At 38.7% G+C, this 16,405-nt stretch overlaps 1 protein-coding gene across 2 annotated transcripts in view; it reads left to right on the top strand.

Annotated features, from left to right (window-relative positions):
* Positions 1–40: 40 nt before the first annotated feature.
* The window catches only part of LOC115446116 (kynurenine/alpha-aminoadipate aminotransferase, mitochondrial), a 34,674-nt gene continuing 18,309 nt past the window's right edge, over positions 41–16,405 (top strand). The window contains exons 1-14 of one of the 2 annotated variants that reach the window (XM_030172676.2): positions 41–254; positions 640–827; positions 1,575–1,697; positions 2,294–2,365; positions 3,375–3,488; positions 4,570–4,725; positions 5,397–5,591; positions 7,076–7,267; positions 12,970–13,087; positions 13,463–13,610; positions 14,266–14,429; positions 14,882–14,998; positions 15,479–15,576; positions 16,152–16,261. In XM_030172676.2, the coding sequence (XP_030028536.1) occupies positions 813–827; positions 1,575–1,697; positions 2,294–2,365; positions 3,375–3,488; positions 4,570–4,725; positions 5,397–5,591; positions 7,076–7,267; positions 12,970–13,087; positions 13,463–13,610; positions 14,266–14,429; positions 14,882–14,998; positions 15,479–15,576; positions 16,152–16,261 (1,622 nt within the window). In that variant the 5' untranslated portion in view covers positions 41–254; positions 640–812. Of the gene's footprint in view, positions 255–639; positions 828–1,574; positions 1,698–2,293; positions 2,366–3,374; positions 3,489–4,569; positions 4,726–5,396; positions 5,592–7,075; positions 7,268–12,969; positions 13,088–13,462; positions 13,611–14,265; positions 14,430–14,878; positions 14,999–15,478; positions 15,577–16,151; positions 16,262–16,405 lie in introns of both variants that reach the window. The other variant, XM_030172674.2, reaches the window with a different exon arrangement.

Genomic DNA, 16,405 nt, shown 5'->3' with positions numbered 1-16,405 from the left:
CTATCTATCGCACGCGCCCCGCGCAGTGCCATCCGCGCGGGCGCCATATTAACATCGTTACTCGTCGCCGCCGCAGCCATTGCTGTGGCTGTCGAAAAAACGCAAAAATACGCACGCACTGTTCATAACGCTTGTGCATGTCCTGTTGGTGACGTGATTTAGAGTGTTTTGCAAGTCCTTTTCGCGTGCGCGTCGTGATCGACAGCGACGCCATCGCCAGGACGGCGTGCGCCGCCTGTTGAAGCATCGTACAGGTAGGCGTGCAGTCCTTGAACCAACTAATGCCCGCAACGAACCAGCCCCTCCGAAGGGGACTCAAAATACAGTCAACAAACGCCTGGGCCTGGAGGCCATTGCCTGGCCCAACGCATCGGGTCTTGGGTCTCGGCCGGGACGATCCGTCCCAATAATTCCCGCTTTAATTTTTGTTAAGATTAGTTTCCGCTCCGCCGCTGCTCCCTTTGGAGGCACATATACGTGGCGCCACCACATTAATTAATGTTTTATTTTTTGTGTATGAGTGTATTTATGTAGATATGAATGTATTTATATATAAATGTATGTTTATTAATGTAGGTCAGTGCCAACAAAACCTATCATATAATAAGGCTGATATTGAAAGAATGGTATCATTACCAGAGCATCACAAATACGCCACTCACGCGCAGAAACTGTTCCGACTCTTGGACCCGTTTAACTGCGGTAAGATATGGTGGCGGCAATTGGTCTCCAGGCTGGTGGCAGCGGGGGCGAGGAAAACCAGATCAAGAGCTGAAGCGTGGACACCTATCCATGAGCCCAGGGTGCTCAGAATGGAGCATTGTAAGGTACGGCAAGAAGACTATTGCATATACTGATATGTCTTCTTCCATTTTAATCTCATTTAGTTTAGTATACAATCGATAAAGGTCTACGAATAATTTAACTTTAGCACATTATCTGGCTGAACGTTCAAAAAGATTTGTTGTGCTATAATAGTGCGGTACAGCAGAAAATCAATGTTGTTTAACAGCTTATACTGAGCTGGTAAGTGAGATAATCTACCACACATTGCAACAAATCCACCGTAGACCTAATACTGCTAAATGCTATGACGTTTTACAAATAGACACGACATACACTAACAAAATTGCACATAAAAACGGCGCAGTATTTCACTATAGTCACTGGCCTAGTGGCTCGCATTGATACGGCCCGAGTGTACCCGAGTATGCCCGAATGAGCACGAGCCTCGAATAAAATGCATTTATTAGTTAAAAAAATAAGTTAAATAGTGTATACTTATTACTTACGTATGAACTGAAACGTTTTTTTCATTCATAGTTCCAAAAATATGTGTACACAGAAAATTAAAGCAAGTTTCACGCAAAAATTATACAAATTAATCCAAATTCAAAATTTTTATTCATGATATCAGGTAAATAGGTACATTGGTCTTAAGTAATAACGAAGTAATAAAGTGAGTAAAATTAAATTACAATTTGCTATGAGACTTTACTTAAAAGACGTCGGTATGTTATTGATCATTGGATATCATAATATCTTGTTTGGTGGCCAACATTAAATATTTCCAGAGAGAAAGCGTGGTAAAGTTGGTGAACATCGAGAAGCCAGACTCGTTTTGCTACGCGGCGGTGACGCGCGGAGGCCGCGTCGGAATCTACGACGGGGAATTGAACCTGCTACACTCGTATGAGGTGATCTTTGCTTTTTACTGGACCTTATGGCCTTAACAAACGGGATAGTCTATTCATAGGATACAACACAATCATGATCACTACTGCTTATCAGTAGGGTATTTTTACACGGACAAAACTATATGATCCCACTGATTGTAAGTAGAACTCGACTGACGAGAGATGATTATTCTTCGTCAGTTATCTATCGGATATACACATCTTTACAATATGCGACATACGTGGACTTGTATGGCGTATTATACAACTTGTTTACAATGATTGCTGCTTGCATACATTTGTTGGTGGTAGGATATATTTTATATCCGCCAGGATAGCGACCGTCACAAGGTGTTAAAACCATAGTAGTCCATGTAAGTGTGTCGCGTTCCAGGATCAGCCTGTGTATATGTTGTTTAAAAAGGCCGGCATAATTGTGTCGACCGAGGGGTAATCATCTCTCGTCAGTCGACATTCTATTGGACACCAATCCACTTACCATTAGGTGCAGTGCGTCACATTGTCATGCAAAATTGTAAAAAGCATTAGCAATATTATAATAGCTAGGACAACAGACTCGTCTCCTTAAGAAGATAAAGAACATTTTCGGTTGACAGATGTTTTATCATCGCAGCGGCGTGCGTCGTCGCATCAAGAACTGTTGGATTACAGATGCTATATATCTTATGGTAAGTGTATCGTTTACTTACTTTACTGGTGGTAGGCCTCTCATATGTGAGTCCGCCTGGGTAGGCAACATCGCAATGTGTATTTCTGCCGCCAAACAGCAGTATGTAGTCATTATTGTGTTACGGTTTAAAGGACATTGTGGCCAGTGTAACTACTGGACATAATGATGGATGGATGGGTGGCGAGCGCAGTGGAATACCAAACAATACTTTGTAATTCAAGTTGGATGGTGTTTCTACTGTTTATGGGCGGTCGTATCGCTTACCATCAGGCGAACGGCAAGCTCATTTTATCACTCAAAGCAATAAAAAAAAAACCTTTTATAATGACAGAGGTGAAAGAAACAACAATCAGCGTACAAAGCTATCGACGTCCCACATACGCTATAATATTGTTTATGAAAAATACTACTAGGGTCGTAGCTATGAATCCTTTCGGCAATCGTTAACGCTATCGTTATGTATAAGAATGAGATGCTAGCGAGAGGCTTATCGTTCGATTATGTCATTCACTTTTTTTTTATTATTTTTCTCGTTTTTGTACGTGCTTGGCAAAGTGAGCTCACAGCACCTGATAAGTGGAGTGGGGTCCAATAGACTGTCAACTGACGAGAGATGATTACTCCTCGAAGGTCGACACAATTATACCTGTTGGAACTGGATATACACAGGCTGATCCCGGAACGCGACACTTACGTGGGCCACTAAGGCGGGTTTTAACATCTTTTGTCAGGTGGTCGCTATCCGGATATAAAATATATTAGCGTTACCGACTGTAGAAGTCTTAGCTACGGCTTCAGCATTATAAAACTAATCATTGGTAAAGTTTCTGAAGCTACTCTCATAGTAGTTGAGAGTATCATATTTTAAGTAGTATTATTTGGCGATAATGCCTAATTCCTTGGCTACAGTGTTCTAAAGCCGCCGACGAAGCGTGATAACACAAATAGATCGAAAAATACAATGCGCCAGGTATCCTATTGCTAATAAGTAGTATTCTACCTTCCAGGATGTGCAGTATCTGATGCTGGCAGCGTCTGACCGAAGCCTGACATTCTACGATGCAGGAACTCTCACACATACACTGTTGTACTGCGTCACTGGGCTTCCCAATATACCCACAGTAGGTTTTATTTATTCATTTCAAATTCAGACTTAGTAGGCGTACAGTATTTGCCAGTGACGCCCAAATAAAGCTGCGCTTGTATCTTGGGCTGCCATAATATAATTTACAATACATGTTATGAGCTACATATATAAATATTATTAATAAAATTGTAGAAATTAGGTGAACCAACAGATCAAAAGGTATAATGAAACGAGTTTAATACATAACATGATCAGTAGTTTTATTTTTAGCTATTCATTTGCTTTTAAATGTATTGACTGAGACAGACATTGGACAGTATAATTAATTATAAACTAGACGTCTGGTCCAAAATTATGCTCCAAAAGTTATTACTAACTAGTTTTTGTCCGCGGCTTCGCGCGCGTGAAGGAGTTTTCCGGGATAACAGTCCCGCTAAAAAAGTACCCGATTTAATTATATTTGTGGCTTACTATTTTGATCATAGTGGCTTCCACATAAAAGGTAGATATATGCTGTCGCAGAATTTTATGTAGAATTATTTAAGACAAACAATCCTACGGTACATTATCTTTGTCTAACTCCAACGGTTTAGGTAAGCGTACGCTAAGAGACATGGCCTTTCACTGTGGGCCTCATAAGAAGGCTCAAGGTCACTCATCGAGCTATGGAGAGGGCCATGCTCGGTATTTCCCTACGAGATCGAACAGAAATGAGATCCGTAGGAGAACAAAGGTTACCGACATAGCCCATAGGATTAGCAAGTTGAAGTGGCAGTGGGCCGGGCACATAGCTCGAAGAACCGATGACCGTTGGGGTCGAAAGGTTTTAGAGTGGAGGCCACGTACAGGCAGGAGAAATGTCGGACGCCCGCCTACAAGGTGGACGACCTGGCTAAGGTCGCAGGATGCAGGCCGCTTCCAACAGGTCGACGTGGAGATCCTTGGGGGAGGCCTATGTTCAGCAGTGGACTTCCTGTGGCTGAGATGAATGAATGAATGAACGCTAAGATCGTAACTAGTCATTACTTCGTTTTGACATGAAACTTCCTACTTTCAACTGTTGTTAACTTGACAAATGAACAGTCATTTGCTTTAACTAAATTGTCATTTTGCAGTGCCTCGCGTACTCCCCATCAGCTCGCATGGGCGACTCCTCGGAGCTGGCCATCGGCACCGAGCGCGGCGACGTCATCAGGATGCTCTTCCACCAGCCACGACTGCAGTTCCTCTATACCAAGGCGTCTGACAGCAGCAACTATTACTTTTGGATGGTAGTTAATATTTTTTTTACGTAGAACTGATGGCCGTTGGGGCGGAAAGCTTCTGCAGTGGTGTCCACGAACGGGAAGACGTAGCATAGGCAAGGCCCCTATGAGATGGACGGATGACCTGGTGAGGGTCGCCGGAGTCCGATGGATGAGGGCGGCCCAGAACCGGTCCCTGTGGCGCTCAATGGGGGAGGCCTATATCCAGCAGTGGACGATTCCCAGCTGAAATGATGATGATGATTCGGTCAAAGGACTTCTCTGCACCTGATGGTCGAGGAGTTCATGCGGAGCAGAATGATGATTATCCATAGAAACATTATTCAATTATACCGGTTTAATTTGGATATACGCCGGAATATCTTGGAACGTGATTCAACGGAAATCCTTAATGTTCATCGATTCACGATCTCTGTCCAACAGACATAGTTACATTTAGTCGGTCTTCAAGGTTTGTTTATCTTATCAGCTATCAATTCCATAAATATTTTAATTTCAACGGCTTGGCTGTGCCTCTGACATTGTTTTAGCCATGGGAGGCGGATGCTGCTTAATATCAGGTGGACCGTTCTTTCGTTTTCCTACTAATGCAATAAAAAAAACGTACGTTCCTCGAAAACCCTATTGATACAACGGACCTTAGTTCTTCAAAATCTCAGATATAATTTCCATCCCAGGAGCTCTCATCCGCCCCACACACGTCCCACGTGAGCCTGACGACCTGGCGCCGCGTCCACTCCAGGACCATCAGGCGTGTGTGCTACGTGCGAGATGGCGACATGTTGATCTCCTGCTCACATGACAACACCATCAGCGTCAGGATACGTCATGTGCCAGGGAAGATGGAAGACTACGTGTTCCGGGTGCAGAGGGTAAGTCGAGAACTATTTATTTATTTATTTATTACTAGATGACCCGGTGAACTTCGTATCACCTACATACATTTATTATTGTTATTTATTGTGAAACACAATTTTGCCATACAATTCGTATGTTATCATTATCTGTCTCTCGCTAGTCGAAAGTACGGTTTGCACGTGAAGTAGCTCGTCGTACATTTGATTAACTTCGACTATCTAAGTCATCTTCTCCGTGGCATTTTGCGACAATAACGATAAATAAAGTTCTCACGCACTGACAAATTGATGATAGATTTTAATAATAGTCTTGAAATTTATTTATTTATTTTCTATTTTTAAGAACCCACTGACACTTTTACACTTTATTTATTTCTGAAATGTTTTGTATTTGAACAAAATAAACCAAAGAAATCGGACCTCATAATACAACTATGAAACAGACTTATTTCTGAATACATCTATATATATGTTACAGTTCTTTATTTCTAAAAAGAGAAAAGACATGAAATGTTTGACAGGTAGGAACATTTTGTATTGAAAACTTATATTGTCGTTTTTAGTATTTTCCGTTATTTATTATTTATGTTCGTCACCGTTTAATCCATCCCTGGACTTCCACAAATAATTCAAAACCAAAATTAGCCAAATCGGTTCAGCCGTTCTCGAGTTTTAGCGAGACTAACGAACAGCAATTGATTTTTATATATATAGATATTTATTGTGGTACACAGGTAGGATTAAGGTGTTATACTCGTACATTTATATTACAGTACAGCTATGACCCATTATAATAGCATACAACAATTTAACATTTTAGAGAAGACAGAATACATTCATTCTATACATTAACATCATCAAGATAATCGTTCAAACAGTAATAACATTTGTCATACAACTACTGCATCTTGTATAATCTTCTAGAAAGTCAACATAAGTGATTCGCCTGTTTTATAAGAGTTGTTAGGAGTTGACTGCGTCCAACATTTAAATATCTGATATCTGACATTTAATTCTGTTTGTTAGAAATGGACGCAGAAGTTTTTTTTTTTATTTTGTTCACTTGTAGAATATATACCTATAGATTACTTGGACATAACGGGACATTGCAGTTAGGCGTTTTTTTATTGCTTTGAATGACGAGACGCGCTTGCCGTTCGCCTGATGATAAGTGATACGACCGCCCATAAACAGAAAAAACACCATTCAACACCTTGAATTATAAAGTATTGTTTGGTATTCCACTGCGCTTGACATCTAGAGACATGAGATGCTAAGTCTCATTACGTCAAATAGTTACACTGGCCACAATGTCCTTCAAACCGCAACATAACAGTGACTACACACTACTGCTTGGCGGCCAAACATAATATGATAGACCTATCACCAGTATAGTAGTTTTTTGTTGGGAAAGGACTATCAGGCGGGAGCAGACCTTATGAATAAGTAAAACTAGGTAGAAAATAAGTCGGTAAACTGATTCCCCAAGTCCGGCCCAGGGTGTGTCCTGCTTCCACGCGGTGGCTCCGCTGCGCCTGCTGGCCACGGGCGGCTGCGACGGCTCGCTGCGCCTGTGGGAGCACACGCAGGCCACTCCCTTCGCGACCCTCGCCGCGCCTGCGCCCGCGCATGTGTTGGACGTCGCTGTTCTGCCACACGCCGAGATTGTAGTGGCGTTTTGTAATAATTTTGTAAGTAGAATTTATTGCAACGGTTGAAAGCCTAGTTGATTTAAGCGACATCTTTTCCGAAAAAATGTCACTACTTTCAACAGAAAGAGATAAAAATACCGATGCTGACTATGTGTATACCCAGATACTGCAAAAAAGTCATTATAGCCATATAATGGTTGAAGCAATAAATTTAAATATTGCACTCTTCACATGGTGGGCTATAGACTTAAGGTCCTGGGTTCGTTCTCAGATAAAGTAACACTTTGAGTTGGGATTTTGAACTCTACGTCATCAAAACAAGATCTTCCTGAGGTGGATAACATTATTCTGTTGATGGGTCATAAAAATAAGCCATATTTTTAATAACTAACAAATAAATAAGTAACTAAAGAATTGTTTCCTTACAAACTTTTCCTCTGTTTATAAATGTATTACTTTCAAAAACTGGACATGTGCGAGTTGGATTTGCATACCGAGGGTCCGTACAAACTTGTAAGTAGGGTATTTATAAGTACATATTTACGGTTTTAAATTTTTTCCTTTGCATGTCCTATGAGACATTGTTTCTTGCCAAATATCATGATTCTAAGTTAACTGGAAGTACCCTATAGGTTTCGATTCCGACATAAACGGCCATATCTTTGGAAAGCGTTGATTTACAAGTTACAACTTTGATTTTTTCACAGCTGAAAGATATTGTAAGCCTATTTATTTGATGTTAATTTCAACTTGATACATTTTCGCAATCCTAAGAGAAAGGACCTCGATAGACAGACAAACGGACAACATAATAATCCTATAAGCACCCTAACATATATTTATATTGATATCTCACAACTCTAATTAAGAAAAGAAAAAATATTATTAATCATAAAAAATACTTTTATCGGCGACGGATATAAATAATCCGTCTTTTATCAATGCGATAAATCCTGTTTTATTAATTGGCTAATGATTTTCATCCTGTTGTATATTTTAATAATGCAAAGTGGGAGATCCTAGTATTTACTTCTCTTTTAACCGACTTCAAAAAAAGGAGAAGGCTCTCAATTCGGCGTAATTTTTTTTAGTCATTGTTACCTCAGAACTTGCTCGTTTATAAACCGAGTTATTTATTCACTTGTCTGTTATATTAAAATAATAAAACGAAATATTACTATCTCCAACTGCCAACTGATTTGAATAAAATTAACGTGCGAGTGGTTTTATCTCAAAATGTTATTATCATTGACATATCATGTTATCTAGATATAATATATGATACGACGGAATTCATTAAAATAAACGATACTTTTTCAATAATCTATACTTATAATAAATCTGTAGAGAGGTCAATTCTGTACATGAAATATATTTCCAAAATAACTATCAGGGGGTGATTAGGGATCGATACTGATGCCAAAAATGCAATTAGTAAAATTTTTGTCTGTCTGTCTGTCTGTATAACCGTTATAGAAACAAAAACTACTCGACGGATTTTATCGAAACTTGGTACAATTATTTTTCATACTCCTGAGCTGGTTATAGTATACTTTTCATCACGCTACAATTAATAGGAGCAGAGCAGTGAAGGGAATTGTTGGGAAAACGGGAGAAGTTACTCCATTTTTTAAGCTTCCGTCGCGTGTGCAACCTTAATGGTTAAAGCTACACAGAAATCATGTATGACGGAAATGTTCTCCTTAAAATTATGTAAAAAATATCCCACGACAGCATATGTCTATCTCTTATGGTTGACTCACGATAACACGTGTAACTCCCGATAGCTTAGCAGTTCGAAGCTTTCTCATTATATTTGTCTACTCTTACGTTTATAACACTCTCAGTCATCCCTAATTAAAAAAGTTTACATTATTAAATATTCGATAAAAAATAATTACAGAAATCGGTATAGAAACACCAAAGTTATACATGAAATACGCTAATAATAAGCCATCATGCGTGAATACTGAATCATGCTATAAGAATTATTTTTGTATATATATAAGGTCGCGAACGCACAGGCAGGCGGCTTGCTTGGCACCTAGAGGCTAGCGAATCACCTAGCGAGTAGCTTCGTAAAACGAACATTCTCGAACGTTCGCGACCGGCTCCATTTTTGAAGTCCGAAATCCACGCGGGCGAAGCTGCGGGCGGAAGCTAGTTCCTAATAATATATATAATTAATTGCATTTAAGACACTGGCTGCATTAGAAAGAAATAAAAAAAGAACATTCTTATTTTAAATTTTGAAAGACATCATTTCTAATTTAGGTATCATTTTAGCGCGAAATTATAGAAGTTTCTTTTTATTTATTTAACGTTGCAGTTTTTTTAATGCCGTATTCCAAACGAGTAAGTTGTAAACTTGATGGTTAGCATCCGCCACCCGTGGTCTGTAGCAATGACAGAAGTACAGGAAAGCCGTTGACCAAGATGTGAGTACTATTTTCAAGATTCGTTTAGAAAAGGACAGGTCTTAGCGGTTGGGGAACATTTATGTAAGGAGGTCATCCCATATTTTATTGTACATAAGATTAATAAAAATTTCACGTAGTACAAGTGAAATTCACTTCGACGGCGAGTGGTGTGGTTGTAAAATGGTACGCGGGCACGAACTCGGATAACTATTCTTGGAAGAGGCGGTAAAACACACAGAGATCCGAGGTGTCTCCGCGTACCTAAGGCTCCCATTCTATTTGTAGAAAATCAAATTTACTGATTGTTTATAAGTATTCACTTTCGAAAGTTTATCAATTTTACGACCTGTTTTATAATTTCTAAGAAAATGTTTACTCGTCACATACATCGATATATATGTATCTATATAAGCTTATATAAAAGAAAGTGGTGTTAGTTACACTATTTATAACTCAAGAACGAATGAATCGATTTGGCTGAAAATTGGTGGAGAAGTAGCTTAGAACCAGGAGACGGACATAGGATACTTTTTATCCTGTTCCCACGGGAACGGGACGTGGTATACAATGTGGTAGAACAAAACTAAATTTGGTATGGAGGTAGTTTAAGACTCTGGGAAGGTTGTAGGCTACTATCCTGGGAAAATATATAGCCGGACTTTTATCCTGGAAAACACATCCACGCGGGGGAAGCCGCGAGAAAAAGCTAGTTACTTACTAAATTTGGCGTTCCGAATATTCACTGTGTTCAACTGAATTGAACTGTTATCCATCCAGATTGATTTTAGTATGGTATCAATATTGATGCTTGTGGCTGTGTACGGAGTGGCGATTATAATATAAAAACTCTAGTCTAGGTGCAAACTTGGATGTGAATAAAGATATTAGTAAAATAAGTAAAATTATTTGTTGTTCAAGTGAATAAATAGGTTATAACAGTGACGTTTTGGTTGCCATTTTAGTTCAGATTTTGAACAAATATTTTATATTGACGTTCATGTCTATAGAATATACATCAATGGTCTCATAAATGATTAGGCCGATCGAAAACAATGGTCACTAAGCTCTCAAATAAATGGTGATAAAATGCTAAACTTACATTAGCTACTGAATATGTTCTGCTAAACACATTTTAATTAAACTTGTGAACAGACTATCTAAACAGACCATATATTTATACTTATCTTAGTTTCTTTTCATTAAGTTCAATTAATGTTAAATAAAAAATTAACAAAGTAAATCAATTCATATGTGGAAATATTTATATCCAACAATTGATTGCTCTGCAAGTAAGTGGGACTATTTATATGTAAATTAATGACTTAGATATTCGATAATATAATTATAATTCTTACTAATAGTTCAAGGCTTTATTTATTTAAAAAAGACATAATAATAATATCAGCCCTGTATTATATACTTGCCCACTGCTGAGCACGGGCCTCCTCTACTACTGAGAGGGATTAGGCCTTAGGTCCACCACGCTGGCCTAGTGCGGATTGGTAGACTTCACACACCTTTGAAATTCCTATAGAGAACTTCTCAGATGTGCAGGTTTCCTCACGATGTTTTCCTTCACCGTTAAAGCGAACGATAAATTCACAAAGAATACACACATGATTTTTTAGAAAAGTCAGAGGTGTGTGCCCTCGGGATTTGAACCTGCGGACATTCGTCTCGGCAGTCCGTTCCACACCCAACTAGGCTATCGCCGCTTTTAAAAAAAAGACATATTAAAACATATTAAAAAAGACATATTAAAACTTATTTCAAATCTCCCAACTAATAATTACTAAGCAAACATAACTATGATATATTATGTAGAGCATTTTATGAATTTGTACTTAATGCAAATTAGTATGTGTACGCAATGATAGTGGGTTTAGTATAAGTTTTGATTGAGATGTTCTAATATTTTTTTAATTTATCGGACTTAATAATTATTATTCTGTGTATCTTTTATAATTAACTAGCTTTTGCGGCTCCGCCCGCGTTATAAAGTTTTTCAGGCTAAAGTTTTCCGTTATAAAAGTAGTAGTTTCGCGGGAGCCTATGTTCTTCCCAGGGTCTCAAACTGTCTCCATACCAAATTTCATCTTAATACGTTGGGTAGTTTTTGAGTTTAACACGTTTAGGCAGACGGATGCAGCGGGGGACTTTGTTTTATAATATATTTTTTAGAACTTTTTAAGAGGAACAATCCCGTCATACATCATTGTTGCATAACTTTAACCGTTTACGCAGCGCACGCAACGGACGCTCTCAAAACTAATAAATTGTCCCCGTTTTTGCAACATGTTTCATTACTGCTCCGCTCCTATTGGTCATAGCGTGATGATATATAACTTAGAGCACTTCACGAACAAAGGGCTATCCAACGCAAAAAGATTTTTTCAATTTGGACCGGTAGTTCCTGAGATTAGCCATTACTGCTCCGCTCCTATTCGGTATAGCGTGATGATATATATCCTATAGCACTCCACAAACAAAGGGCTATCCAATGCAAAAAGAATTTTCAGTTTGGATCGGTATTTCCTGAGATTGGCCATTACTGCTCCGCTCCTATTGGGTATAGCGTGATGATATATAGCCTATAGCACTCCACGAACAAAGGGCTATCCAACGCAAAAAGAATTTTTCAGTTTGGATCGGTAGTTCCTGAGATTAGCGCGTTCAAACAAACAAACAAACAAACAAACAAACTCTTCAGCTTTATATAATAGTATAGATTAACAACTGAAGTTAGCTAAAATTGAGTTTCTCGAAGCCGAACACTATTTATGTACTATGTATTTTGAGACTATGCAATTTTGTCGCGTTCGCGATTCACTTTCACTTTTGTTGAGTTTCAGAACGCGATATTAGATCCTCCAACGCGCACGCGAATTTGAACTTTATACAGCGGTAATAAATTACAAATTGACTCTACGTATTAGTTAGAAAACGTTTGTATGGGAAATAGAAAAATGCTGTTTTGAGGATTTTCCCGGCAATTATTCGAATTTTTCTCACCTTTTAAACCTTCCCTAGACCTCCACGAATAATTCAAGACCAAGATAAGATAAATCCGTTCAGCCGTTCTCGAGTTTTAGCGAGACTAACGAACAGCAATTCATTTTTATATATATAGAAGATTTATTTGCACACTTATTATATATTCAATAATTATGTAATAATTTAACTATTGGGTAGCTAATTTAATGGTGTCGGTTTTTCGGGAGGGTGTGCGCGCGCATCGTAAAAATTTACTTATCATTTTTCTCTAAACACGTCAAAAGAAGTATAAGTTTAAAAATCATATGGACATATATTTTCGTACAGATGGTGCACGTATGGGATATATACGAAGAGTGTCTCCTGCAAAGCATCAAGATCAAATTCCCGTTCCTAGGAGTTCTGGGGAAGAAGATCGAGTTCGGGAATTATTGTATATTTCCTGGTTAGTATTGTCTTTAAAACTAAATTGAGGTAAATTCCCAGAAGAAAAATGCATTATAGCAAAAAAAAATGGACAATATCACGTTTCACTCCTGTACTCTTGGCGAAGCGTCCATATAACGTGATTCCTGTCGTCTTCTCTTTATGTAGAATCTAATTATCATTAGAACGATTTGCAGCCTGCATTCATGCATATGAGTACCTAAATGTGGTGTCGGGTTCTCTTTTGGAAAATTTCACCATTCTCTACTGGTCTGTTTTTATACTTCTAACGTCTTATTAAAACATACTATGTAAGTCCTACTTTGTAACGTCTCGACAAAATATCCCAGTTCAGGACGAAGGCCAAGTCTTTTGAAGTAAATTTATCTTCAAGGTCCATTGCGTCACAAATCATTGGAAGTGCCGCTAGAAGCGGGCGCGATGTCCCGGCGCGGCTCGAGCGTGGTGCAGGGCTCCACGGGCGGACTCGTGCTGCTGCCACACGCCAGCGACTGTCCTGGGAGGAGAATAGAGAGTGATCCGTAAGTACTGTGAAGACCTATGCCGTGTTTAGAGTTGTGCCACTGGTACCTAGGCTTAGGGCGAAGATCCTGGAGACGTCTGAAATATTCCAGATCGAAATTGAGTTTTGAATACTTGGACGCAGTTATAGAAACTCACAATTGCATAAAATACTTATTAAGAAAATGAGGACTCCGCTTTAAAAAATATGTGTAGGGTTTGATATGGAATAAAATTATATTTGAGACAGGACAATGATTGTTTTAGGATTTTGGGACGTCTGATTACCTTTACGAGTGTAAGGAACTGTCCAATATTAATTTAAATATGTATTTTTTACAAGTTCATGATCTCTTATCCAAAAGTGTTAGTTTCTGTTGCTAAGAAGACGGTGCCCAGTGTAGTGCCACATAGAAGTTATAATTAAAAGTTACTTGTGGTTGCTATTATTATCAGGCGAGCGTCTTGCTCCTCTGGTCATTAATTTCCATTTCCAACTCCTCCCTATTTGATTAATTTCGTGGCGGGATAATGATAAATTAGTTTTCCCTGAGACTCGCCGAGCTTCACCGCTCGGTGTCATGCGTGCCACTGCTGATGCTTACAGGAGTTGTAGTGGTGGATGTGAGGGCGGGAAAGTCTTTGGTCATTGGTTTGTTTAAAAACATCTGGCAGAGAATACCAAAAGTATAACAGAAGCGAGATTCTGTTGGTATGCTGCGACTACGCGTGCGTGATATCATTGAGAGACAAGCAGGGGGAAGTGCTGCCCCCTCCCGGAGACACGCTGCGGCCGCGGCGGCCTTCTGTCTGGGACCTACCCGTTAACACTATACTAGGTAATACATATATTTCTTATTCATGTATCAAAATATTCATAATGTTTGATAGCCTATAAGCCTTCCTCGATGAATGTGATATCCAACTCAAAAATATTTATTAATGCAGAATTAGCGCTTTCAAACAAACAAACTCTTCAGCTTTATATAATAGTATAGATTTAAATATAAAATATATTTCTTAAATTTCTTTATCTATTTAATACATCGGATTCTCGTTATCCCGAATTCAAAGTCTCTGAAGAATGTTGTGGTATCCTTTACACTCTTTCTTTAAAATAGCTGCGTCAATTAAATAAGTCTGTAGATAAAATTTTCAAAAACATTTCTTATAAATACTTATTTAATTAAATTGTTAATCTTATCGACGGTTGTCTCGACAAAATTGATTAAATTAACAATTTGTACATACGTAATTACATACAATATATCGATAAACTATGTGATAGTAGAAACGGCATCTTCTAAGTCTTCCCCTCGCCTTCCATCCGCGCCCTCTCCTCGACTACTGGAGCCAGCGACTGCACAACACTGCGAACACGATCTGGATACATTGCTCCAAAACGCTGGTAAGTTTAAACATTATTAGTAAAAGCATTAAAACCAGATGGTAGGTCTCATATGTGAGAGTCCGCCTGGGTAGGTTGCAGCGCAATATCTATTTCTGGCACCAAGCAGCAGTGTGTAGTCACTGTTGTGTTCCAGTTTGAACGACATTGTAGCCAGTGTAACTACTGGACATAATAAGACTTATCATCTCATGTCTCTGGCGAGCGCAGTGGAATACCAAACAATACTTTGTAATTCAAGGTGTTGGTGTTTACGGGCAGTCGTATCGCTTACCATCAGGCAAAGGGCAAGTTCGTCTCGTCATTCAAAGCAATAAAAAAAGAAAGATGATTACTTGTTTAGAATTGGAACTTTTTTAGGATTTTCTATGTTACGTATTTTGTTGGCAATTATCACTGTTAAGAGTGAAGAAAGATATTACGGAGACCTACTAATCTAAAAAAAAATAAGGTAAGGTCTAAACACCACTCATTCGACAGGCTTGCAAGGGATCCTGGAGAAAGACTTCGTGTTGATGCAACGACTCAAACACGACTTGAACAAGAAACTCGCTGAGATGGAGGAAAACAAACAAGCGGTGAGTGAATTATCAATAACATAAAATGTATTCTCAAACTTCCCTGCGGATTACTAAGGTAGTGTGACTGGAAAAAGCCCGGTTCCTTACCAAGATCAGTTCTTTTTGGTATATTTTTATGTTGGAGTGCAAAGAAATACTACGATTTTAGTTGGTTCGTTTATTATTGAATTTTCTAATATGTAGTAGTGTTTTGCAATACATCAAATAATTTTTACATATATTTTTTTGTTATATTGTTTGATTTTAAAATTAAGAAAGTTTTAGGATTCCGCTATCTTATGTTTCCAAAACATCAGTTCCTAAACATATATTATGAAGTCCCACATCAAATATCTATAGCTGCAAGATAATGGTTGTAAAATACGAACAAAAACTCAAATTGGTGATTGTTTCTAAGTTTCGGTCATATTATCAAAGTGACTCCTCTCTGCCTGATGGTAATTCGAGTGAAGTCAAAGTAGAATATTGACTGCCAAAGGCTAATTCCGGAACGAATCCACACAGGCTACTGTTCCAAAAACCTTATGAACTTTTAGGATTCGTTGAATCCACTTTAGGAATCGCTGTTCTAGATGGTGGGTGCTGTGAGTGTAGGCGCGCCGTACTTGGGCCTCGCCACGTACGAGCCCGAGCCGGTGGGAGAGATAGACCACATGTTAGAGAGATACAAGCGAGTCATGAGGTGAGAAGGATGGTTGTTTTATATATCTATACTATTATATAAAGCTGAAGAGTTTGTTTGTTTGTTTGTTTGTTTGAACGCGCTAATCTCAGGAACTACCGGTCCAAACTGAAAAATTCTTTTTGCGTTGGATAGCTCTTTGTT

The sequence above is a fragment of the Manduca sexta genome, chromosome 5 (genome assembly GCF_014839805.1).
Source record: "Manduca sexta isolate Smith_Timp_Sample1 chromosome 5, JHU_Msex_v1.0, whole genome shotgun sequence".
Lineage (NCBI taxonomy): Eukaryota > Metazoa > Arthropoda > Insecta > Lepidoptera > Sphingidae > Manduca > Manduca sexta.
Note: the sequence above shows the minus strand (reverse complement) of the source record. Positions and strands in the feature narration are given on the sequence as shown.